At 32.4% G+C, this 25,982-nt stretch overlaps 1 protein-coding gene across 4 annotated transcripts in view; it reads left to right on the forward strand.

Annotated features, from left to right (window-relative positions):
• UBE3C (ubiquitin protein ligase E3C) overlaps nucleotides 1–25,982 on the forward strand; it is a 165,479-nt gene that overhangs the window by 61,495 nt on the left and 78,002 nt on the right. For all 4 annotated transcript variants that reach the window (XM_031939550.1, XM_031939551.1, XM_031939552.1 and 1 more), the window contains 3 exons: nucleotides 10,247–10,333; nucleotides 18,585–18,742; nucleotides 18,896–19,128. In XM_031939550.1, coding sequence (XP_031795410.1) covers nucleotides 10,247–10,333; nucleotides 18,585–18,742; nucleotides 18,896–19,128 — 478 coding nt within the window. The remainder of the gene's footprint in view (nucleotides 1–10,246; nucleotides 10,334–18,584; nucleotides 18,743–18,895; nucleotides 19,129–25,982) is intronic.

Genomic DNA, 25,982 nt, shown 5'->3' on the forward strand with positions numbered 1-25,982 from the left:
GTTGCTGTCTCATGTATTGTATTCTTGAAGGTGGAACACCCACTTCATCATTTTTTATCTGATTGTTCTTTTGGACTTTATCGTTTTCAGAAACTTCTTGCAAGATCACATCACTGCTGAACATCACACTATCTTCATATCCCCTATCCCTGGGGCTTCTCCTTTCTTCTCATTTTGGAGGGGGTGAAAGGTGAACAATGGAAAGCTTCTCCCAGATTCTCTATTTTAGCAAAGGACCCAGGGGACCTATTCCATTTCCTACCAGGTACTTAGCACAGTGTCTGGCACATAGTAGGCATCTAATAAATGTTTATTGACTGGCTCTTTGTTCTACTTTTCAGAGAGTCTGTTTGATTAAGATTTATCACTTTCACTTGAATAAAGTTTACTACTTTCTCTTCTAAGTTCTTTATAAATCTTGACTCGAAGGCTTTTAATTTTTTAATCTCTCTACTTATTTTTTCTTAAGTATTCATGTAGCTCTTCCCCTTTTACCCCCCTTTGAGACTGCTTATAACTTTATTGGAGCTGTATTCCAATTGCTGGGTTGTATTTTCTTTTGATTTACTTATCCCCATATCTTTAGTTGCTAAATTAGGGGGTTGTTCCAGAATCAGACTTCACCATCTGTTGCCTTTTAGGATTATGTTGGTGGTCTCTGCTCAGTCTTTTTTTGAATCTTCTGGGTTTCTGTGCAGATATCTGTTTCCTGGAGTTAGACACCCCCCACCCCATCCCTGGACTTTGTAGTTGAAAGTGCTAAATATTCAGGGCCTTCTCTTGTATCCCAGTACAGTTAGTTACCCAAAGTCTCGAGGCCTGAGTTGTGCTGTTCTTGGTGTCATAGCACTAAGTTATATACTACATTGTATGCTGCCGTTTTCTTTTCCTTGAGACTTCTAGGGTCTCCCACCTGGGACTTTCTGACCACCCTGAGGCTTTCTCAAAGGAGTTCTTCAATCTTAGTGTCTCTGAACACAGAGCATTGTAAGCTACAAGTGTTTCATCTCTAGTAACACTCTCTTTATACTCTGTATTTGCTGGGGGTACAGGGACAAAGTGCTTTTCTTTTTCTAATGGACTTCTGGCCGATTTTTTAATATAGTATTTTGTAGTATTTTTATGTAACATTTAGTTTTTCATTTGGTTTCTTCATTATTTAGTCTAGTGTGAACTTCAGGGTTTTGCTAGAGTTTTTTTCTGTGGGAGCTGAGTGACCTGCCTGTAGTTCAGATAATTATCTTTTCTACAACTCTGTAGAATGATATTTACAAACTGGCACTTGTAGAGAGGAGGCTAATCTACATCGTAGATTGGGTTGGGAAATCTAGTTTTATGAGATATTGTGGAGGGAGGAATCTGGAAAAAAGATTTATTGGAGATAAAATGGCTGTTGCATTTATTTAAAAGGCTGTCATATGGGAAAGGGATTATACCTTGTATATTGAAAGAATTCTGTATTTGGAGACAAATTACCTGGGTTCAATTCTAATATCTGCTAGTTGATTTATGAGACTCAGTAAGTTCTTTCATCTTTCTGGGCTCCACTGTACTTAAAACAGTATGATTATAGATTGATAGATGCAAAAGACTTCAAAGCTCACCTAGCTTATAGATGAAGAAATTAATAGCCAGAGAGATTTAGTAAGTTGTCTAAGATTCCACAGATGGCAAGACATTCCTATTTCTAATCAAGTACTTGGATTCCAATTCTAGCACTTTTCCCACCTCGTCTTTGTTTATGAAACAGAAATAAAAGTTATCTGCTGAATTCTTGGCTGCTTTCATTAAGACAGCAAAAGTGAAGAACAGAGGAATAGCTGAGCTCTTTTATTTGCTGGAATTAAGCTTTTTTTTTTTTTTTTTTTTTTTTTTACACTGCTGCTCTCAGAATTGACCTAACTCCCAAACCCACTAAAAGCAAACAAGAACAGAGACTTCTCTGTTCTTGAGAACACTTTAGATCATTAGCTCAGATGAATCATAGATTAAGAAGTTGAAAGGATCTTGATACTTTTGTCCAAAATGTACCCCTACTTCCAAGGAATTTGCAGTTCAAATACGATCAGTGTAAATGAATGTAAAAAATTATATGAGGGTTCCAAACAATTAGTATAAATTGAATTGTGCATAATAGCATAAATAACATGAGTATCCATGAAGTTTTTCCTGGTTAAAAGTAATCCTTTCTTACTTTCTGTTCCTATGGTTGGTCAGTTTGTTGTTTTTCTTTATTCTCTAAGAGGATTAAAATGACATCATTATGTTAGAGTTGTGTTACAGAATGTCTGACTTTGGCTGATCAGACCAATACGAGTTTGGAATGCTGCACTGTAGGTTGGACACAAGTAGTCCCTATGAGCATTTGGTTTGGCTTCTCTAACTTGGCGCATCTCATGTTTCTTCTGGGATAATTCCATTCTGCTTTGCTTCTAGAGCACAGCACCTTTTCTGATGAGGGCACATCATGCTGGGTTGTCCTATGCCATTGTCTCCCAGGTCATACAATTGATTCTAAAGTTCTTAAGAGAAAGTGTTTTTCTATTGCTTAAGAGTGTTACTTAAGTATTAATTAAGTATTAAATATTACTTAATCTTAACTATTACTCTTAAGAGTGTTCTTGTATTGCTTTTCCTGACAATCTTGTAACTCTTTCCCTGTTTGAGTTCTCCATAAAATGATTTTTTTGGCAAGCGTACATTTGGTATTCAAATGCCTTCAATGAGGACAAGCATGAAATCAAAGTGACACTGATGGTAAATTCTTCAACTTGAAAATGCTACAAGCCAAAACTAAAGGGAGAGAGGATTGTGTGTGCATGATTTTTTTGTTTGTTGGTGTTTGTATACTTAATGAAGTCTCCAAAGCTGAGATGCATGAAAATACAGAAGAATTCTCTACTGTTTGTGCTCATTTTGGCTTAATAACACCAAGAAAACAGGGATACTCCACTAGTCAGCATCACACCATCCTATCCATGTGGAACAATCAGATACCTCAAATGAAGTTTTGAATGTTGTGCTAAGACTTTTCTGACCCTTGGCTACTAGTATATACTTTCCAGAGATGTCCACATTGATAATGAGATTGTCACATGCATTGCCAAAAGTTTTCTGTTCCGACAGTACTTATTGTAACATAAGTTCTGTAACATATAAACTATGTATACTGCATATATTACAAATATTTTTAACTCATGCTATATTCTGTATCAAATCAAAGTCAACTTATACCCATACTCTGTTTATGTATATTCCTTCTAACTGCCTTAATAGAGATGGAGTTCTTAAAGAGTTACCCATAAAGATTTTGGATTAACTTTAAAAAATTAATTATGGCAAACTTCATTGTGTGTGTGTGTTTTTGTACAGGCACATCTATTATTAGAATTATTAACTAAATAAGACAGTCAGTTCACTTATGTAACTTGAATACATTCATTCTGGGAACACTGCAAAACTTTTTGTTTTTGTTTTTTTTTTGGGGGGGGTACTTTTATTTTAATAGCTTTTTATTTGCAAGTTTGGGTAATTTTTTACAAGCATGGGTAATTTTACAGCATTGACAATTGCTAAACCTTTTGTTCCAGTTTTTCCCCTCCTTCCCCCCCTTCCCCTCCCCCAAATGGCAGGTTGACCAATACATGTTAAATATGTTAAAGTATAAGTTAAATACAATATATATATATATATATATATATATATATATATATATAATATATATGTCCAAACAGTTATTTTGCTGTACAAAAAGAATCGGACTGTGAAATAGTGTACTATTAGCCTGTGAAGGAAATCAAAAATGCAGGCGGACAAAAACAGGAATTGGGAATTCTATGTAATGGTTCATAGTCATCTCCCATAGTTCTTTCGCTGAGTGTAGCTGGTTCAATTCATTACTGCTCTATTGGAACTGATTTGGTTCATCTCATTGATGAAGATGGCCACGTCCATCAGAATTGATCATCATATAGTATTGTTGTTGAAGTATATAACGATGGTCCTGCTCATTTCACTCAGCATCAGTTCATGTAAGTCTCTCCAGGCCTTTCTGAAATCATCCTGTTGGTCATTTCTTACCAAACAATAATATTCCATAATATTCCTATACCATAATTTATCCAGTCATTCTCCAATTGATGGGCATCTACTCAGTTTCTAGTTTCTAGTCACTACAAAGAGAGACCTGCCACAAACATTCGTAAACATACAGGTCCCTTTCCCTTCTTTAAGATTTCTTTGGGATATAAGCCCAGTAGAAACGCTGCTGGATTAAAGGGCATGCACAGTTTGATAACTTTTTGAGCATAGTTCCAAATCGCTCTCCAGAATGGCTGGATGTATTCACAATTCCACCAACAATGTATTAGTGTCCCTGTTTTCCCACATCCCCTCCAACATTCTGCATTATCTTTTCCTGTCATTCTAGCCAATCTGACAGGTGTGTAGTGGTATCTCAGAGTTGTCTTAATTCACTGCAAAACTTTTAAAAATGAAATCTATAATCACCCAAAATAATGTGATTTAATAATCTACATGGGAAAATCTAAATGGTTTAAGAATCACTATTGTTCAGACCATGATAACCTAGTTGGATAGATAGCCTCTGGAACTATTCCATCAATACGTATGTCTTAATTAATTAAGTATATCCAATTAAGACATTACAGATGGAGAAATGAAGAGCACTTTTAACAGTCCCCAGTTTCTCTTTGAAACAAAGCCATTCATGACTGTTTAAAAGAATTAGATTTTTTTCTTTATTTCAAGGAGATACTTGGGATAAGAGAGACTCCTTGGCTTTGAATTATAGAATATGACAGTCTCCTAAAAAATCAATGTATCAGGTTCTGGAGTTTTTCATCTGGATGCCTAGAAAGATAATATTTGTACCCTTAAGAGATATGGGTAAGTTCAGAAGAGAGGTAGATTTTTGGGTAGACATAATGAGTTTTATTTTAAATATCATAATAATAGATAACTTTGATATATAACAATTTAGGTTTAAGAATAAAGGAATTTTAGAATTTATAATCATCAGAGTGGAACAATGATGGTGAAATGGAGGTTATGGTCATCTTAATAGTTTAGTAGTTTGACTAATGCAGACAAGATTAGAAGGGAAGCAATAAACTGGGAAAATATTTTTACAGTCAAAGGTTCTGATAAAGGCCTCATTTCCAAAATATATAGAGAATTAACTCTAATTTATAAAAAATCAAGCCATTCTCCAATTGAAAAATGGTCAAAGGATATGAACAGACAATTCTCAGATGAAGAAATTGAAACTATTTCTAGTCATATGAAAAGATGCTCCAAGTCATTATTAATCAGAGAAACAAATTAAGAAACTCAAGAATTTACCACACACCTTCGATTGGTAAGATGACAGGAAAAAATAATGATGATTGTTGGGGGAGGGAAAACTGGGACATTATTCATTGTTGGTGGAGTTGTGAACAATCCAACCATTTTAATAGTTTGGAACTATGCTCAAAAAGTTATCAAACTGTATACCCTTTATCCAGCAGTGTTACTACTGGGATTATATCCCAAAGAATTATAAAGAAGGGAAAGGGACCATGTCACGAATGTTTGTGGCAGTTTTTGTAGTGGAGAAACTGAAACTGAATGGATGTCCATCAGTTGAGAATGGCTGAATAAATTGTGGTATATGAAAATTATGGAATATTATGTTCAAATGACCAAAGGATGATTTCAGAAAGGCCTGGAGAGACTTACAACTGATGCTGAGTAAATGAGCAGGACCAGGAGATATTAATTACTAAAAAATACTAGATGATGACCAGTTTGATGGATCAGGGCCACCCCTCAGCAACGAATCAACCAAACATTTCTAATGGAGCAGTAATGAATGAACTAGCTATACCAGAAAAAGAACCTGGGAAACTAAAACCATTTTGAATTCCCAATCCCTATATTTTACACCTGCATTTTGATTTCCAAGTTAATTGTACAATAATTCAGAGTCTGATTCTTTTTTTTAGCAAAATAATGTTTTGGTTGTATACTTATTATGTATCTGTTATATTTTAATATATTTAACATCTAGTCATCCTGCCATTTAGGGAGGGGTGGGGGGGTAAGAGGGAAAAAATTGGAACAAGAGGTTTGGCAATTGTTAATGCTGTAAAGTTACCCATGTATATATCCTGTAAATAAAAGGCTATTAAATTAAAAAAAAAATAGTTTGGTAGTTTGAAAGAATGGATCATGGGAGTTTGAAAAGATTTAGAGTCTAGAATGTTTGAGGGCACATCAATGTGTATAATAAAGTTCCCTAGTATAAGGACAGTGTCTCAGTCTGGTAGGTGAGTAGAGGTTAGTAGATAACTATTCCAAGGATATTTAGATAGAATAAACTTCATAGGCAGAGAGAATGCTTAGGGATGACAACAAGACCTGGGTCAGAAATGACAATGGGGAGTAAAGAAACAGTCACGTTCCTATTTTAGGATCAGTATGTAGGAGAGATATGAAAGGAAATATAGTTTTTTTTTTTTTGTTTGTTTGTTTGTTTGTTTATTTATTTATTTATTATAGTAACTTTTTATTGACAGAATCCATGCCAGGGTAATTTTTTTTTTTTTTTTACAACATTATCCTTACCATTTTCTGTTCCATTTTTCCCTCCCACCCTCCACCCCTCCCCTAGATGGCAAGAGTCCATATATGTTGACTATGTCCTAGTATATCCTAGATACAATGTATTGTGCAGATCCAAACAGTTTTCTTGTTGACAGGGAGAATTGGATTCAGTAGGTAAAAAACCCGGAAGAAAAAAAAAATGCAAATAATTTACATTCTTTTTCCAGTGTTTTTTCTTTGGGTGTAGCCCTTTGTCCCATTGATCAATTGAAACTGTATTAGGTCTCTTTTGAAAAAATCCATTCCATCAGATTACATCTTTACAGATCGGTTGGTTTATAAATCTTTGGTTTTCTTTCTTAGCATCAGTTCATGTAATTTTTCCAAACCTTCTGTATTCATCCTGTGATCATTTCTTACAAACAATAATATTCCATAAATTCTATACCACAATTTATCCAACATTCTCCAATTGATGGGCATCCATAGTTTCCAGCTTCTAGCCACTACAAACAAGGGTGCCCCAAACATTTTCACATACTGGTCCCTTTCCTTCTTTAGTATCTCCTTGGGGTATAAGCCCAGTAGAAACACTGTGGAGCAAAGGGTATAAGTTTGATAACTTTTGGGCTAATTAGATTGTTCCAGAATGGTTGGGTTTGTTCACCTCCCCAACAATGTATCAGTGTCCCAGTTTTCCCGCATCCCCTCCAACAATCATCATTATTTTTTCCTGTCATCTTAGCCATCTGAAGGTGTGAGTGGTATCTAGGTTGTCTTTTAATTTGCATTTCTCTGATTTAATGATTTGGAAACTTTCATATATGGAAATAGTTTCAATTTCTATCTGAAAATTGTCTGTTAATATCCTTGACCATTTATCAATTGGGAGAATGGTTGGTTTCTTAAATTGACGCTTATATTTTGGAAATGAGGCCTTTATCAGAACCTTTAACTGTGAAGATGTTTTCCCAGTTTCTTGCTTCCGAAAGGAAATATAGTGAGAGTCACCATGAAAGAGTGATGAGAATGCTAAAATTGGATCACTAAAAGTATATCAAAGCTTCTTCCATCTTTTCAGTTTATCTTTAGGTTTCTTAGATTGATTGAAACCACTTCTAATTTTCCTTTAAGTGATTTAACATGCTTTGCTTTTATCTTTTGTCTACCAAGATTGATTTCTAAACTGTCTTTTCACTGTAATTGGAAGATTTTTCCTTACAGTGTTCTATTTTTCATAAATTTTCTTTAATTTTAGCCTCTATGATTTTAATAATAACAATAGAAATATAATTCATGTTCATATTTCATTGGATCTGTGATCTCATTAAAATGAATTCCCTCAGTAATACAAACCATAACCTATCATGCCTTTTTGTACATGTCTTCACATAAAGTTTCATATGAGATTTACCCAAACTGCCTGGGCAATTTGCTCTAGATTTTATGACTTAATGTGAATTCTAGTGCAATTTGGGATTGTGAACCTGTTGTTTCCTTACTCAGTTTGCAAAATTATTCCACCTCCTTTTCCAGTCTTTTTTCTCTTTGATATCAAAGAAAAATGACAATATGCTATAGGCTTTTTATTCCTGTCACATTTCTCTACGTTGCCCTTTGATTCACTTGGAACTTTTGATTCCCTAGAAACTGTTTTATTTGAGTCAATTAATTCCCATTAATAATGGGAGTATTGGTGTTAAAAATGAAGATTTTCTTTTAGATAGAAGCTTGGAGGTATTAAATATACTATACAATATCCAAATGCAATCTAACCCACTCTCTAGTTCCTGTTCAATTATGGGTTCAGTGGAGTGTCCACAGTGTCTTTTTAAGGTATGTGACCTAAAAGGTCATACTTTTGCCTTATAGGATCATGTGTTTAGAACCAGAAGAATTCATAGAGATCATAAGTTCCAATCTTTTCATTTTACAGATGAGAAAATAGACTTGGTGAGGGTCAGTGACTTGCACAAGGTCAGTTCAATTAATAAGACATAGTTGAATCAAAGATTTCCTAATTCCAAGTGCAACTTTTTATCAACTACATCATGCTATCCTCTCTTGCCATAGTTTAGCAAAATTCTAAATTTACTTGGTTTTTCCTGTGTAAATTGTTAGACTTATTCGTTAATGTTAGATTTCATTTAATTAGCTGTGCAGTGTTCTGAGTTAGTAATAGTTCTGATAGTAATATTCAGAAAATCATTGAATAAATTTATCTCATTCTATGAAGAAATCATTTACAATTTTAATGTATCCACAGGAGACCTGTTATTGGTGACCATCATTTTTTGTTCTACTAAATGAAACAAATTAATAATAGATTCAGTAGAACCTCATATTCTTTTTATATTTTAAGCAGTTGTATCAGTGTAAACATGGGGTTTGTTCTAGAATGTGTTTGTAAACCTACTTGTTTTCTTCTCATGAATTAATCAAGAATCTTACGTGTAAATTTCTCAGAAATTTTATGGAGATGTATAAGTTATTAGTATGGTCACTAGTTTTTTGTTGTTGTTGTTATTTTTTGCTTTTATATTTTTTGCTTTTATACTCTGAAATTGAGGGAAGTTAAGAGGGCGGGCTTTTGGGAAATGTCTTATCTGTTTGTTAGCTATTGAATTGGTTGATGTATTTTGCCTAGGTTTGTCTGTACTCAGTTGGCCTTTTTATCACTTAGGAACCCTTCAGTTTTATGCCAGTCATTCTAATTGAGTAAATTAAATTAAAATGATTAGCTACTGTGAGATGGTACTATGTATTAGTAACTCCCAATGAGAAATATTGCAGTGTATTAGAAATAATATGGTATAACGGCATTGTTGTACTGATGGTGTGACTTGTATTCTGATTTGTCTGTACCATTACCATTTAGCCTTTATCTGCATTTATATATCTATATCAAGCTGAATTCTAATCAAATCAACAAGAATTTCAATGCTTACTTTTTGCCAGGCAGTGGGAATGCAAAGAAAAACAAACTGATTGCTCACTATCTAATTAGGGGAAAGCAACATGCAAGCAATTAAACAATAAGATACACAGGATAGCAGATCAGGAAAGACTTCATGCAGAAGGTAGGCTTTCATCTGAAACTTTAAGGATTTCACAGGGCATAAGGAGGGAGAATGATCCAGGAATGGAAGACAGCCAATAAAGGTGCATGGAGTAGAGAGAGACAATTCTGTGTGAGTTGCATTTCAAGGAGGCTAGTTTCACTTAATTAGAGTATGTGAGGGATCAGGAAAGAGTAGGTTGTAGGAGTGTTGGAAAGGTCAGAGGCTATGCAGGTTATGAAGGGTTTGTCAAACAGCATATTATGTTTGATACTGGAGTCTATTGTTTGGGGCATGACAGAGAGCTATTTGATGGCCTGAGTGGGAAATGGACTGAATGGGTTTGATGCTCAGAGAATAACCAACAAATTATTGTAATGATCTTGACGTGATCTAATGAGGGCTTGCACCGTGATTGTTTATGTTAAATGCCTTTTTAGCTTATGACTATTAGCTATTAAAGCCCCCATGAAATTATTATGTTAAAAGTGTAAATATTTTGCACATCACGTTATCCATGAAAAATAAATATGTATTGTATGAATTTACTTACTGTCATTTTTTTTCTTTCTTTTTAGGCTTCTCTACAGTTTAGCCTTTAATGCCAGGTTTCTGAGACACCTTTGGTATCTAATATCATCAATGACAACCCGGATGATTACAGGGTGTGTATTTTAAATGCTTGCAAAATGAGATGAAATGATATGGGGCAATCAAGTTTTGATATACAAAGTGGATGAATATGGACAAAACTATTGCAAGTAGGCATTTTGCTAGTCATTTTAATATATTTGTAATTGGAAATAATTTTAAATGCTTTCTGTTCCTAAAATAAGGAGAATTTTAAATATGTACCTGTATCTTTTTTATGTTGGTACACATAATCTATTTCCACGGCTGCTTTAAAAATGTGGAATTAAAAACGTTTTCTTTTCTCTTTATTTCTTCTTAATTTTTTTCCCTGGTTATATATGTACATTCAATTTTTTTTCTTTTTAATACATTTCTTTATGAATCATGTTGGTAGAGAAAAATCAGAACAAAAGGGAACAAAAGGGAAAAACTACCAGAAAAAGACAAATAAGAAAAAGAAAAAAAATGAACATAGCATGTATTGATTTACATTCAGTGTTCATGGTGTACTCTCTCTGGTTGTAGATGGTGTTTTTCATCCAAAGTTTATTGGATTACTTTGGATCATTGAACCACTGAGAAGTCTTTTATAGTTGATCATTTCATAATCTTCCTGTTATCGTGTACAATGTATTCCTGGTTATGCTTGTTTTGCTCAGCATTAGTTTATGTAAATCTTTCCACACCTCTCTAAAATCAACTTGTTCATCATTTTTTATAAAATAACAATATTCCATTACTTTCACATGCCATAATTTATTCAGCTATTCCCCAATTGATGGGTATCTGCTCATTTTCCCATTCTTTGCATCCAGAAAAAGAGCTGCTACAAACATTTTTTGCACATATGGGTCCTTTTCCCCTTTTTGTGATTTCCTTGAGATTCAGACCCAGTAATGTCACTACTGGATCATAGGGTATGGACAATTTTATAGCCCTTTGGGCATCGTTCCAAATTTCTCTCCAAAATGGTTCGATCAGTTCACAACTCTACCAGCAGTCTATTAGTGTCCCACATCCCTTCCAACATTTATCATTATATTTTCCTGTCATCTTAGCAAATCTGAGAGATGTAAGGTAGTATCTCAGAGTTGTTTTAATTTGCATTTATTTAATCAATAGTTATTTAAACTTTGTTTTTTATTTAAAGTTTGTTCATGACTATAGATGGCTTTATTTTCTTCATCTGAAAATTGTCTGTTCTTATCATTTGACCTTTCCTCTTTGGTAAAAATCTCTGAATTTTCCTTTCTTTTGTAACTTACTTTTAAAAAAACACTTTAAAATTGGATAAATGCATTACCAAAGTGCCATGTATATTATTTCTTTTGAGGCTCCCAATAACCTATTAAGTATATACTATAGATATGATTATTTTCATTTTACTTATGAGTAAATTGAGGCTTAAAATTTAAACACAGATCTTTTTGATTTTTTTTTGTTCTCAAACTATATACCACATTGTTCCTAGAAAAATTTTCATGTTTACCTGACAATCCATATATATCAGCCAAAATTTATTAAATTCACTTATTTAAATGTCAGTTGAACAAAATATCACATTCATTCTTTATTTCTTTATTTTTGCTGAGGCATTTGGGGTTAAGTGACTTGCTCAGGGTCACACAGCTAGGAAGTGTTAAGTGTCTGAGATCAGATTTGAACTCAGGTCCTCTTGACTTCAGGGTTGATGCTCTATCCACTGCACCACCTAGCTGCTTCTATTACATTCATTCTTAAATTCAAAGAAACTCGTTTAAAAATATGTATCATTGTAATCTCTACTAGACAATAGGAAGTAGAGATTTTCCTGTATAAAAGACCATTATTAGAAAGTACTGTGTGCTAGTAACATACAGATTAAATTTTTCTATTTTCAGGAGTGAAGTGTAGATGTTCTCCAAAGTAATAAAAAGTCAAGCAATTTCTAGATTTGAATATAGTTTGAAATGAGTATTTCTTCTGTTATTACTTATTAATTTTTATTTCTTTGAATTGTAATAGATTCTAGAAGCTTCATCTTATTGTTTCTAGTTCCCATTCTACTGTTTTCGATAAGAGGTTTCCTTGTTCTTTCTGTTGATTGCAAAGTAGTTCTACTTAGAAGCCAGTCAGAGTAGATTTTATTTAATACCTGTTATCCCAAGGAGGGTTTTGTTGTTGTTAAAAAAAGAAAAAAGGAGAAAAGGAAAGTAAAACCTATTTTCTAAGTGGGAAAAACTATACATATGAAAATGGTGTAGTTGGAGGGAATTGAAGTATTCAAATCACAGTTACAAGCTAACTTTGGAAGACCAAAGACTCACTTCACACCTTGAATACCTATATTATCAGGAACTATTCCGACTACTGAAGTCATGTTCTTTGTTGGTACAAAATTAAATGCTACTGCAGTTGTTGCAGCATCTTGTGAAGCCCACATCTGTATGGTGGCATAGTGCTCCAAGATGAAAAAACTTAGAGATGATGCCATGAAAGCTGAGGAGTCTTATAGGGAAATCATTTTTGCCTTTTAGAGCCTTTTGACATTGACCATAGAAATCCCTACCTTGACTAGACTTATTTAACTCTCCTTTCTAAGAAAGAAATAGATGTTACTACTGTCAAAGAATGTATACTTAGGTTGAATAGCTTGCTCCATTAAAACACTGAAGTTGTCATTTAATCCTTTGGTTCTCATAATAATACTATTTGGTGCTATGATATTATGTATCATTTTTACTGTTAATAAATGATATTAAAAATCAGGTTATTATAAAGGTCTGCACTAACTAAATTAGTGCTCAAACCAGATTTAAAATTCAGTATATCTTTACTCATACTTTACAGTATTTTATAGGAAATCACATAAAAGAATGAATTTGTTATTTAAATTAACTTTCTTCACTCTAGAGTGGTGCAAACTTTCATTTGTTGAGGTTTGAAGTTGACTTTTTGCCTTTTAACCTGTTATGGCTTACCACCTGTTGGCTCTATTAAGCTTTGCTTAATAGAGAATGAGATTGGGAGTCAGGATGACAGGAAATTTTCACTTACTTGTTGTAGTGTCACAGCTTAGCAACAGATATTGCTTTTAACTCTGCTTGATTATTTCTTATTTGTTAGGAACACATGCACCTTAGCCAGGAAGTGGAGCTATGATCTGTGAAAGAAAAATAGGATATTAATTTTACAGATTCTTAATTAACAGCATGGTGCCTTCTCTCCTCCTCTCCTCCCTCCCCCCCCTTTTCCCCCAACAATTATTGATAGGATTAGTGTAGTTATGACAGGTTTTAAAATTACGATTTTGGTGTGTTTAATTCATGAAAATATTTAAGTAAACTAATACAGGGCTAGAGTAAACTGAATTTTCTTAACGCTTCAGGCAAAAATTATCTATGTACACTAAATGTTTAGATTGTGTTAAATGGTTAAATGTTTCTTATAATCTGGGAAGGGAGCAAGCAGTTTATTAAGCAGCTACGATGTGACAGGCTCTGTGGTAATTGTTTCACAAATATTATCACATTTGATTGTCTGATTTGTTTTACTGAACTCATTTATATGTTACTCAGTATATGAAGTCTTATGTAAGGAGAATTGCAATCAACAACGATTAGAAGTTAATTTTTAAGACTTCTTGCTGTAAAATACTTTTTCTGGGAGAGGACAGAGAAATTATTTTTGTGTTTAATTTGAAAATAATTACTCAAAATTGTAATACAAGGTAGTATTAAATAAGCATTTAAATAAGCATTAAAGCTTCAAATTGCCCTCAATATTGGGCATATATTGTATGTTATAGTTCTAGAAGAAATCTCTTTAAGTTTTCTAGTTCTCCCTTCCTTATTTACAGGAGAATTATTTTTAAACTATTCTAAAAGGGTAACCATGCTATTTTTAAAAGAATTCAGTACTTAATTTCACATTTTAAAAATGCGTATTACAATAATTAAAATCACTTGAACAAAAAATAAATGGTATTTGCATAACTACATTTTATAGTTGGTTCAGGAATGGGTATAGCTTTTGCATATTACTGTTTTAACTAGATTTACTTGTTTATTATTCACTGTGTGAAATACCAGTTGCTATCCAGGCAGGCAGATGCCAAGACAGCACAATGAAGTCTTTACCCAATATCACTTAGTCAACCATTATTCTTTTGCTTTTGAAAGAGACAGTTAAACTCTTTGCAACCTCCTTGTGTCTGACAATGTGAAGTAGTAGCTAAAAGAGGAGGTAGGGCAAAAGTCATTGGATTGACCAATTTTGGGGTCTCCTATTGCATCTATGGAATGTAGTGAGTTTTTCTATTATGATTCTGCCTGCATTGTTTTAGATTTGTTGAAATTGTAATTATCGGCTATAGCAGGTTTGACAGGTATTTTTGCTGATAAGGCATTGATGGGTGGGGTACATCTGTAATTTTGGTCCCTAAGGGGAAGCTCTTAACTTTATATTGTTTTAAAAACTGTTCCAGAAGAGGAATGTTATCAGGCTGCTTTAGTTACTTAAAGATCCCTTGCAAAACAGGTTTTCCATATATATGTGATCTCTATTTATCCTCCTGAAATTCAAATCCATTTGTTATTAAAATATAAATGAATAAAAAGTTGGTGAGGAATCTTTTATAGAGCCTTTTACTAAAGATGTTAAATATTTATTTCCCTAAAACACTCTATTATTGTGAGATCATAAAACCATTTATAATGTGATTTCATATTATATTTTTGTTGTCTTAATGCAACTTTTCTCAAACACTTATATAAAAAGCTAATATTCTTTGCAGTGCAAATAGAAAAATGTGCCACTAAGTACTTTCTATTTAAAAATATTAAATATAAATGGCCAGAAATATCAATATGCAACAAATTATTGGTATCAAAATAAGCTTAATTTCTTAGATTGTGCTTTAAAATCTGCCTTCCCTTCCTAGACATAGGGAACATAATTCCTCAACCCCCTAACAACCCAAGACTGTCATATTCAGATCCATTTCTTCCTCTTTATACTAGCTTGAATACAGATCTTAATAACTTTTCTAAGTTTTAATTTCATCAATAATAGGAGGATAAATATTCCTATCCTCTCTGCACCATTGAAGATGGTGATAATAACAAAGGAAAGCAGTTGTAAACGAGTGTTTTTTTTTCCTTTTTTTTCTTTCTTTTTGTTTATTTATTTAATAGCCTTTTATTTACAGGTTATATGCATGGGTAACTTTACAGCATTAACAATTGCCAAACCTCTTGTTCCAATTTTTCACCTCTTACCCCCTACCCCCTCCCCCAGATGGCAGGATGACCAGTAGATGTTAAATATATTAAAATATAAATTAGATACACAATAAGTATACATGACCAAAACGTTATTTTGCTGTACAAAAAGAATCAGACTCTGAAATATTGTACAATTAGCTTGTGAAGGAAATCAAAAATGCAAGTGGGCATAAATATAGGGATTGGGAGTTCAATGTAATGGTTTTTAGTCATCACCCAGAGTTCTTTCTCTGGGCGTAGCTGGTTCAGTTCATTACTGCTCCATTGGAAATAATTTGGTTGATCTCATTGCTGAGGATGGCCAGGTTCATCAGAACTAGTCATCATATAGTATTGTTTTTGAACTATATAATGATCTCCAGGTCCTGCTCATTTCACTCAGCATCAGTTCGTGTAGGTCTCTCCAGGCCTTTCTGAAATCATCTTGTTGGTCATTTCTTACAGAACAATAATATTCCTTAACATTCATATACCACAATTTATTCAGCCATTCTCCAATTGATGGGCATCCACTCAGTTTCCAGTTTCTAGCCACTACAAAAAGGGCTGCCACAAACATTCATGCACATACAGGTCCCTTTCCCTTCTTTATGATCTCTTTGGGATATAAGCCCAGTAGTAACCTGCTGGATCAAAGGGTATGCAAGTTTGATAACTTTTTGAGCATAGTTCCAAGAAAGTGCTTTTTAAAAAAACAATTCAATTTTGTTTATATTCTGTTCCATGTTCTTTCCTTCACCTTTACCTATCCCTGCCCATTGAAAAAGCAAGGAAAAGAAACCTCATTGGAAATATTTATAGCTATGTAAAACATGATATTGCATTAATTATGTTCCAAAGGAAAAACAAGAAAAGGAAAGAAATAGAAGGAAATATGCTCCCCCCTGCACTTTGAGTTTACTAGTTCTGTTTATAGAGTTGGATAGTAGGTTTCAGCATGAATCCTTTGGAATTGTGTTCCATAAGCATTACTAAATCTTTCAGAGTTACTATCTCCACAATATTGCTTTTACTGTAGAAATTGTTTTCCTGGTTCTGTTATTTCATTTAGCAATAGTTCATGTAAGTCTTTTGTTTTTTCTGAAACTATCCTCTTCGTTATTTCTTATAACACAATAGTATTCTACCACATTCACATGCTATTATCTGTTCAATCATTCCCCAGCTTATATGAACATACTTTCCAAAGGCAAGCTGTTAGCCTACCACATTTTTAGAAGTAGCAATATTTGTTTTGTTGTTTGTTTCTGTTTTTTTTTTTTTGTTTTGTTTTGTTTTGTTTTTTGCCCCCTCCATAAGAAAGATTTGTATGCTGTATCTTTTCAATGTAGGGATGAATTCTGTGAATTCACCAAAGGGTGCTCTTAGAAAATTAGTTTGGGATGCTGATCCAATCAAAATCTTGTTATTTTATAGTGCTTGAATAAATGGTGTAGTAAATACAGGGATTTCTATTTAGGGTTCAGTCTGGACTCAAGTTAGGTCTTTACACATTCCTTTTATTATCCTGGATAAATCATTTAATTCCTCAATGCTTTAGGAAGCTATGAATATATGTTGGAGAAAATACAGCTAGATAGATGTTTTCTCACTAGTAATTGCCAACACTAGTGAAATGACAGCTCTAGGGTCACCGTTCTTATTCCTATCTTAAATTTATGTACTTGGATGATTGATGCTGAATCCTTTTTCTCACATCTTTGAAAAGTTGTAAAGGGACTGTTAAGAGTTTGAATTACACTGAAGTTATTAGGTACAGAAATTAAAGTTTTTATGTAAGATATTAAAGTCTGTAATAGATCCTCTTATGTTAAATTTTCTGGCTCCTAAACTATTATTATTTCCAATACAGTAACATTAACTCCTATTTGTTTAAAACTATTTGAAGTTGATCCATTTAAAAATGAGTTTCAATTGAATTGAAGTATGTAATGAGAGAAATCAATAGGAAAAAAAAAATTTGTGTTTCCTTAACCCCTGTCTTAAGCCTCTTTTTAAGGATCCTTTTTGTCAGTCTTATTCTTGTTTCCCAGAAGTTTATGGGCTATTTAAAACAAAGTCAGGATTGTTTATTATTAAAGTATCCTTTTCTATTTATCTGCTTCTCTAAAATAATTGAATTTTGGATTTAGGAAAGAGATCTTAAAGGTCATTTTAATTAAGATCTTTCCTTTAACTATCAAAAAAGCTGAATCAAGGAGAATTAAATGATTTGTCCAGAATCATACAGTTACTGATTACAGATTCACAAATCTGTGGTATTGGAGCCTCTGTATGTGACTATAGAGAAAAGTCAGAATTATAATTAGGTCAGAGTCAGAGGAAAAGATGTTTTTTCAAAACTCCTTAATTACTTTCTGGAGCAAGAGAGTAAGCACAAACATTTATTAGAACTCTAAAATTTATTCAAAATGAAAAAAATAAAGAACTTTTAATGTCAGCAAAGATTTATGATGAAACACCCATTGTTTTACAAGGCAGTAAATTTGGTTGCTAAAACAGTTACTAAGAATGAAGCATCTGTCCTCATAGAAATTGATGACTTAAAAGAAAAGGTAAACATTTCTTGTGTTGGGATTATTTGTCAGACTCCTAAAATATATTGGCAGGATGATGATGACTTTTACAGGATATCATCTGCAGACATAGGAGTTTCAAACCTCAGTATTTTTTAGGATTATGCTAATTAATTGTTTTTCTGGTAAGATTATTTTTTAGGCTTCACATACCTTTTGTCCCATTGAATTTTGTACCAGTAAAGGAAGCAAAGTTACCAAGTGTTTTGTAAAACTATGGAGTCTTTGGGTTGGAAGGGACTTTATAGGCCATATAGGAATCACTCCTACGTCTCAGTCTTTTTTTTTTTTTTTTTTTTTTTTTAATACTCTACATCAGGAAATAATCTTTTCCATTTTCAGGCTGCCCTAATTGGTTCTTAGTTGCTAACCATCATTAATTGATACACACACACTAATCTTACATGGATTGTAAATTTTCTTTTTTGTTCCCTCAATTCAAGGTCCATGGTACCATTGCTTCAGGTCATATCAAGAGGTTCTCCCATGTCCTTAGAAGATTCCAGTCGAATCATCCCACTCTTTTACCTTTTTAGTTCCTTGTTTAGTCATTCGCTAATTTCCATTCATGATAATGAATTCTTCGGTGATCCCATAGAAGGTAAGCATTTTGAAGATTGGCTTTCCCTGATTATATTGCTTAATAAATTTAGAAAATAGTGTGAGAGTAATAGAGTTCACCAGACAATTAACTTTCTATGAAAAATGACACTAATTTTACAAGAAAATATAACAGGTTTTTTTTTTCTTTCAGTTGTAGGTCAAAGACAATCATCAATGATGCCTTTTACATTACAAGAGCTTATAATATTATCACGATGCCTTCGAGATGCTTGTTTAGGAATCATCAAATTGGCTTATCCTGAAACCAAACCAGAAGTTCGTGAAGAATATATTGTAGCATTTAAAAGTGTGGGAGTTACAACTAATACTGAAATGCAGCAATGTATACAAATGGAACAAAAACGATGGATTCAGTTATTCAAGGTACAGTGTGTGCATTCTTCCTTTTAAATGAGTATAATTCAAAGGAAATAAACCTTTTTTCCCAGCTTGTTTCTGTTTTAATGAAGAAATAATTTTTTTAGAGTACCATTGGAATTCAGCAAATTTTCCAGTTGTCAAATTATTCATGTTACTTTGTTGCCATATTATTTTTATAAGATTTTTTATAGATTTGCTTTTTCTAATTGTCACCTTTTACTTGATATGCTGCAGTAAAAATAAGAATATTAATTTAATGTGGGCTTAATGTAAATTATTTCAAAATGTCTTCAGTATATTCTTATTCTTTAATATGGTAGGCAAGAAGTAGTAAGTTATAGTGTCTGGAATATTGGCAAGAAACCACCACTACTAAGAATTTAACTATTGGAGAGGAAAAAAAGAGAAAAGGGGTGCTTGACTTGCCATGAAATTTCTGCCGCAAACATATCTAGTCAGCTAAAATTGTTCATTAACAGACTGAGAGCAGAAGAAATGCATTTTCCAAATTGAATGCTAGATTTACAGTCCGTTTAATACCAGCGACCTCTCGCACACTAATGTTCAGTTCGAGTCATCAGCTGTCCCTTCAGGTCTTTTATCACTGCTTTTGTCAAGCTATCTATTTAATTGAAAGAAGTTAATTGAATGAAAATGATCAACTAAGCTTGTATTAATATTGCTAATGGAACTTTCTTCTTGGCCATGTTTGGAGAAAGATGTCATGCTAGACTTTAGGAAAGGCCCATTAATGCTTGCACTTAACCTGATGGGCTAATTAAGGAATGCTTATTCATTCTACAAGTCTACTATAGTCTCTATCCAGCCCATTCTGCCTGATTTTACAACACATTTCACTTATGAGGATCAGCATTAGTAGCAGTGAGGATAGCTGATAATGTTTTGATTGCACTGACTATAGTTACTAATGCATCCCTGAATTTACAATTTGTACAGATTGCTGTAATATAGATTTGCACAATTTAATTAAATTACTTGTATTTTCTATTTCTAAATAAACTTGAAATATAAAGGTATTCCTTGTGTCTCTTTAAAAAATTAGTACTTCATTAGAACTTAGTTTCTTAATTGAAATAATCCATTTTGTATATTTGGTACTTTTAATTATTTATCTTTGCCAGTTATAATATGTAAGTCTTCTTTTGTAGCTGTAATTATTATAACAGATGTTATTTTTCTTTAAGCATTTAAGTAGATCTCAGGATCTTGTTAAATGATACCAGATTTCATATGTGATGTCAAAAAGTGTTTTTTTTTTTTCAGTTGTGACATTGTGTGTGTGTGTGTGTGTGTGTGTGTGTGTGTGTGTTGTGGGCCCCACACATGCATGCAAAGGGCATTAAGGATTTTTTGTTTTTGTTTTAGGCTATAAAAATGCAAATGATTGTTTTAGAATTCCTAGTTAAGCTCCAGAATCTCTTACTGTCAATTAATTCTTACAGTTCTTAAAGAAAAAAAAATAAAAGTCATCTTTGCAAAAGATTTGGATTTTTAAAATTATTAATTTCAGTAGCCACAGTGAGTTGAAAATTAATTCTTCCAAAGATAAGGAAATTTAGATTGCTAATATTGGATGAAAAACACATAGCACAAAAAAGAAAGACAAAGGCAATCTCTTCCCCTTGTTTCTACCTCTCCTGTGAATTTAATATATTCCTGGAAGGGGGGAAAATAGCACTTAAAAAACTGTATAACCAAGAGAAGGTTCTAGATTTAGTACAAATTCCACCTTCTAAATGAAGTCTTTTCTTTCCCTAACTACAAGAACTCTTCTCATTCCAAGTAATTATTTTTAAATGTACATATATACATTCTTATACATATATACACATATGTATGCATGCATAAGTGCATATTATTTTGGACTAGAATATTCATTACTTACTGGCAGACTTTTTTGGTTTTTTTATCTTTGCATATGTAGTGCCTGTTCCAAAGTAGGTACTTAATAAATGCTTTTTTTGACTAATTAAAGCAAAATCTTATTTACACTGAGCAAGATTTTATTGTCTTAGAAAAATTTGTTATTTAATATAGATTATATAGATGTCTTAGCTGTATTTGAAATAAAACTGCTTATTTTTATGAAAAGGCAAATTAAAGAAAAATTTTACCTTAAATTTTTTTTTGACTTTAATGGATTTTCTTAAATTTCAAAGTAGGAATATCTAGGTTTTAACCACTATTTTCATTTTCTAGCATTATGATAAACCGTCTGAAATAATTTGTGTGAGAGGTTTTGTTGGCTGATAGCACAACATTGAGTTTTAAGTGGATATAGTCATCTTTCTTTGTCATGATAAGAATTGAGGTCAATTTGCTAAACCTTCCATTGACACTACTAAAACAGTTTACACATTTATCACATTTACCAACTCTTCCTGAAGTTTAATTTACAGCCGTAATTGCTTTTGCTTTATGATGAGAAAGAAAATCCTATTTTTGATGTGCCCTTTTGTAGGCCCAAATGAGTATCTTGTACTTAATGTTAACTTCTGAGAAATCAGTCACAGAAGCCAAAATGTACTTGAATTCTACAGTAAGATTTTCTATACGTTGCTGAAAATAGTGGGGTATAGACAAAGGAGTAAATAAGAGGAAATAGAATCTCAAACCCTTGGTATGGTGATAAAAGCAATAACTTTTCTAGTCAAATGGTTGCTTTAAAAGAAATGTTGGTTGATCCTTTAAATCAAGTTTTTGACTATAAAGATTTATTGATATCTTAGAACTTCTGTTTAATTATTTGTATGTATATTTTATCTCTCCTATAGAATGTAAGGTTCTGTAGGACAGGAACTGATTTGATTTTTGTTAATATATCCCTAACACCCAGAAAATAGTAGGGATAGAGATGGAGATTAGACCTGTAGTCTCTTTGGTTCAAGGAAATCCCAAATGAGGAAACTCTACTGATGCAAATCAGCACCTTAGAGAATTGCTTAGAGCAAAGCTTCTTATGCTGTGAGTTGAAACCGTCACATAGCTGAATGTGGGGATTATGAAAAATTTGACAACAGTTAAAGATTTCTGAACACAATTGCTAATAATTAATTCAAAGTCAAATACATAATGAATCTGAAGTGTTTCTGACAGGGCTTTGTCCGTATTACAATGCAAAACTTCATTGCAGCCTTGGTTTGAACTCAAAACACTGTGCTTTGCACTGTGCATACATATATGCTGTCAGAAACATCTTGACTCAGACTTGAGACAGGGTTGCATAAAAACTTCTCTGACAAAAAGAGGTTGTAAATGGAAAACATTTCAGAAGCCGTAGCTTAGACTATAGACAGGTTAAGTGACTTGTCCAAGATCACACAGCTAGTGTGTTTCAGAGATTGACTTCAAGATTGGAGGCCAGTTCTATCCATTGTGTCTCTAGTAAGGACTTAATAAATGATTGGATTGAACCCACGGTTTTTCTGTGGTTCAGATAAGAAAATTAAGGTAATAGCAGTATTTTCTCTAAAATATTTACTCTGAACATATATAATTATAAATTATGCAAACCCTTGGAGTGAAGCCTAAAATGATAATAGAATTGTAATGATGAACATCTAGGTTCTGTCTTACATAGATGAAGAGACTGAGACAGAGAAATTAGTGATTTTCCCAAGATAATAATGGGATATGGCTTACTACCTTCAATGTTAATATAGTTTTGGACTTCCTAACTGAATACTTATTTTATTTGTGACAGTGTATATTTGAAGATTGACTTTTTTCCCCCCGTTTTTCTTAATTCTTCATCTCAGGGACATTCTGTACTCTTAGACTTTTCTTTTTAAAAGTTTTTGCTCCCCCCCCCCCCTTTTTAAAACAGCATCTACATTTTCCTATATGACTCTCTCCTTTCCTTCCCAGAGTCATTCCTTATATCAAAGAATGGAAAGACAAAAACAAAACACCACTTGTATATAGCTTAAAAAAATAGATCAAATAATTATAGTAATAGTTCTTTTTTTGAAAAATACATTTTTATAGATACTCCTTGTTTTTACATTGCTTAAATTCCTTCTGATGTCACTCTCCAACAAGAATGAGCAAAGATTTTTTTTATTTCAAAAAAAAAAGGAAGAAAAGGAAGGAAACGGGCATTTATTAAGCCACCCCTTCTGTATTCCAGGCACAGTACTAAACTCTTCACAAATATTATCTCATTTGATCCTTACAGCCCTTATCCACATTTTACAGTTGGGGAAATTGAAAGAAACAAAGGTTAAGTGACTTCCTCAGAGTCACACAGCTGGTAAGTGTCTGAAGCACAATCTGAACTCAAGTCTTCCTGACACCAAGACAGTATTTTTCATCTATCTGAAAAGAAAAATTCCACACAATACTTTTGGGGGGGAAGAACAACCCCTTGATTTGCAAAAGAATGGAGAGGTGGCTTTTCATATCTCTTTGGGGCTTAGTTTGTTCTTTGCTCTTTATTTTTTATAATTTTGAAACATTTATTTTCAATTTGTTTTTGTTTGTTTTTTTCATTTATGTCATTGGAGAAATTTGTTTATTATTTTCTTGGCTCTGCTTGCTTTACTTGACAAATTCAAATAAGGCTTTCCATAACTTATTCAACATTTTTATATACATAATTATATACATTATATACATAATTATATACAACAGGTATTACTGATGAAACTGAGTCAGTATATCTGTTTTATAGAGCAATTTGGAATTATATACTGACTCAGTTTCACCAGTAATACCTGTTTTCACACAATTCCTATTTTTATATTTGCCAGTTGAGCTATATGTTAGATGAACCCAGAAGGTTGTATTGATTTGCATTATTGTCATTATTAAAGATGTGGAACATATTTTCATTTAGTTGTTAAAAGGTTACAGGGTGTTTTTTTTGTTGTTGTTGTTGTTGTTTTTTAAGAATTGTTTCTGTCCTTTGACTAGCTAACTATTGAAGAATGCCTTTATCTTATATATTTCTTGTTTCCTTTTTGTTATCGATGGCGACAAACTTGCTAGAGATAATTGATCCAAAATTTATCCCATTGACCACTTGGCTTCTCATTCTAAATGCTTTAATTTTATTTGTGTAGAAACGTACATTTTATGTAATCAAAATGATTAACTTTGTATTTTGTAATTGTCTCTATCCATAACATGTTAGAGATCAATTTTTTATCTTTATTCCCTGGTATATGATATTCGTTTCTAATAATTTTTTGGGATGTTCATTAACATCAGAACATATATACATTTTGAATTTATTTCAAACCATGAAATGTCAATCTAGGTCTAATTTCTGCCTGACTGCTTTCCAATTTTCCTATCCTTATCAAATAGGGAGTTTTTTCTAGGCAATTTGTTTTGGGATTTACTAAAGATCAGACTTATCAAATTCTATTATTTATGATTGTCCTTTGTCTTATCCATTCTACCAATCTCCATTTCTGTTTTTAACGATTATCAAATATTTTTTGATTCCTGTCATTAATGTATTTTGAAATCTGGAAATGCTACTCTTCCTTTTTTACCACAATCTTCCTTTTTCATTATTTGATATATTATTTTGGTACATGGTTTTAGATCCTACATTAAAGATTCATTTTAAAGAAGGTTTTTTTTTTTTTTTTTGGTTGTTGTTGTTTTGTACGGAATATTTTGTAGCAGTCCTGTTATTAGACTTAATCCATGGTAGTAGCAATAATTCTTTCAGCCTAGTTCAAGACTCAGTTTTAGTTATTTCTCATAGTTTTAACCTCAAAAGAGGATTTTGTTTTTTTTTTTTTTTTTAAAGATAATCACAGTATGCTAATCAGATAGCACCTAAGTAAACCACAGCTTTGTTCTTTCAAAGCTATTTATCTTATTTCTAAACCAAAATAAATTATAACCAGTCTAGATTATTTTATTTTTTATAATTTGTTAGTTTGTCTGTATAATATTTAAATGTGTAAATATTGATGTTATTTTATAGTGCTTTATAATTTTCAAAGAACTTACATGGTTATTATATGGTCACTTATTTTTAAATTTTCTTTTAATATTTTTAAATATTTTATTTTTTAAATATATGAAAAGATAGTTTTCAGCATTTGCCTCTGCAAAGCCGTGTGTTCCAAATTTTTCTCTTCCCTTCCCCCCTTTCCAAGACTTTTAGTAGTCTGATATAGGTTAAATATGTGCAGTTCTTCTAAGCATTCTCATATTTGTCATGCTGTGCAAGAAAAATCAGATTAAAAGGGTGAAAAAATAAGAAAAAAAGCAAAAAGCAACAAAAAGGTAAAAATGCTATGCTTTGAACTGCATTCAGTCTCCATAGTCCACTTTCTGGGTGCAGGTGACCCTTCCCATCACAAGTATTAGAATTTCCTTGAATCATCTCATTATTGAAAAGAGTCGTTTCATCACAGTTGGTCATCACATAATCTTGTTACTGTGTACAGTGTTCTCTTGGTTCTGCTCACTTCACTTAGCATCAGTTTAACACATTGTTATTTTTCTCCAACTTTAAAAAATATTATCAAAACTATTTACTTTTGCCATTCATTCATTCTAGTTTGATCTACTATCTTTTTTTAATCTTATATTTCTATCTGTACTCAAAATTTAAATTGGTAACCATATCCAGAAGAGCTATGATTATTTAAATAAAAAAGTTTTTTTGTTTTAAATTCTAAACCTAAACATCCCCCAAAGAACATTTCCATACACACACACACACAAGAAAATACAATTTTATGTGAATCAATAATGTCTGTTTCATATTACTTGAAAGTATTTATTAAACTTTATATATTACTTTGAAAATGATTTTGCTTCTTTGTATCAAAGATTCAGATTTCTGAATTTCCTATTTTTTTTTCTTT

The sequence above is a fragment of the Sarcophilus harrisii genome, chromosome 5 (assembly GCF_902635505.1).
Source record: "Sarcophilus harrisii chromosome 5, mSarHar1.11, whole genome shotgun sequence".
Taxonomy (NCBI): Eukaryota; Metazoa; Chordata; class Mammalia; order Dasyuromorphia; family Dasyuridae; genus Sarcophilus; species Sarcophilus harrisii.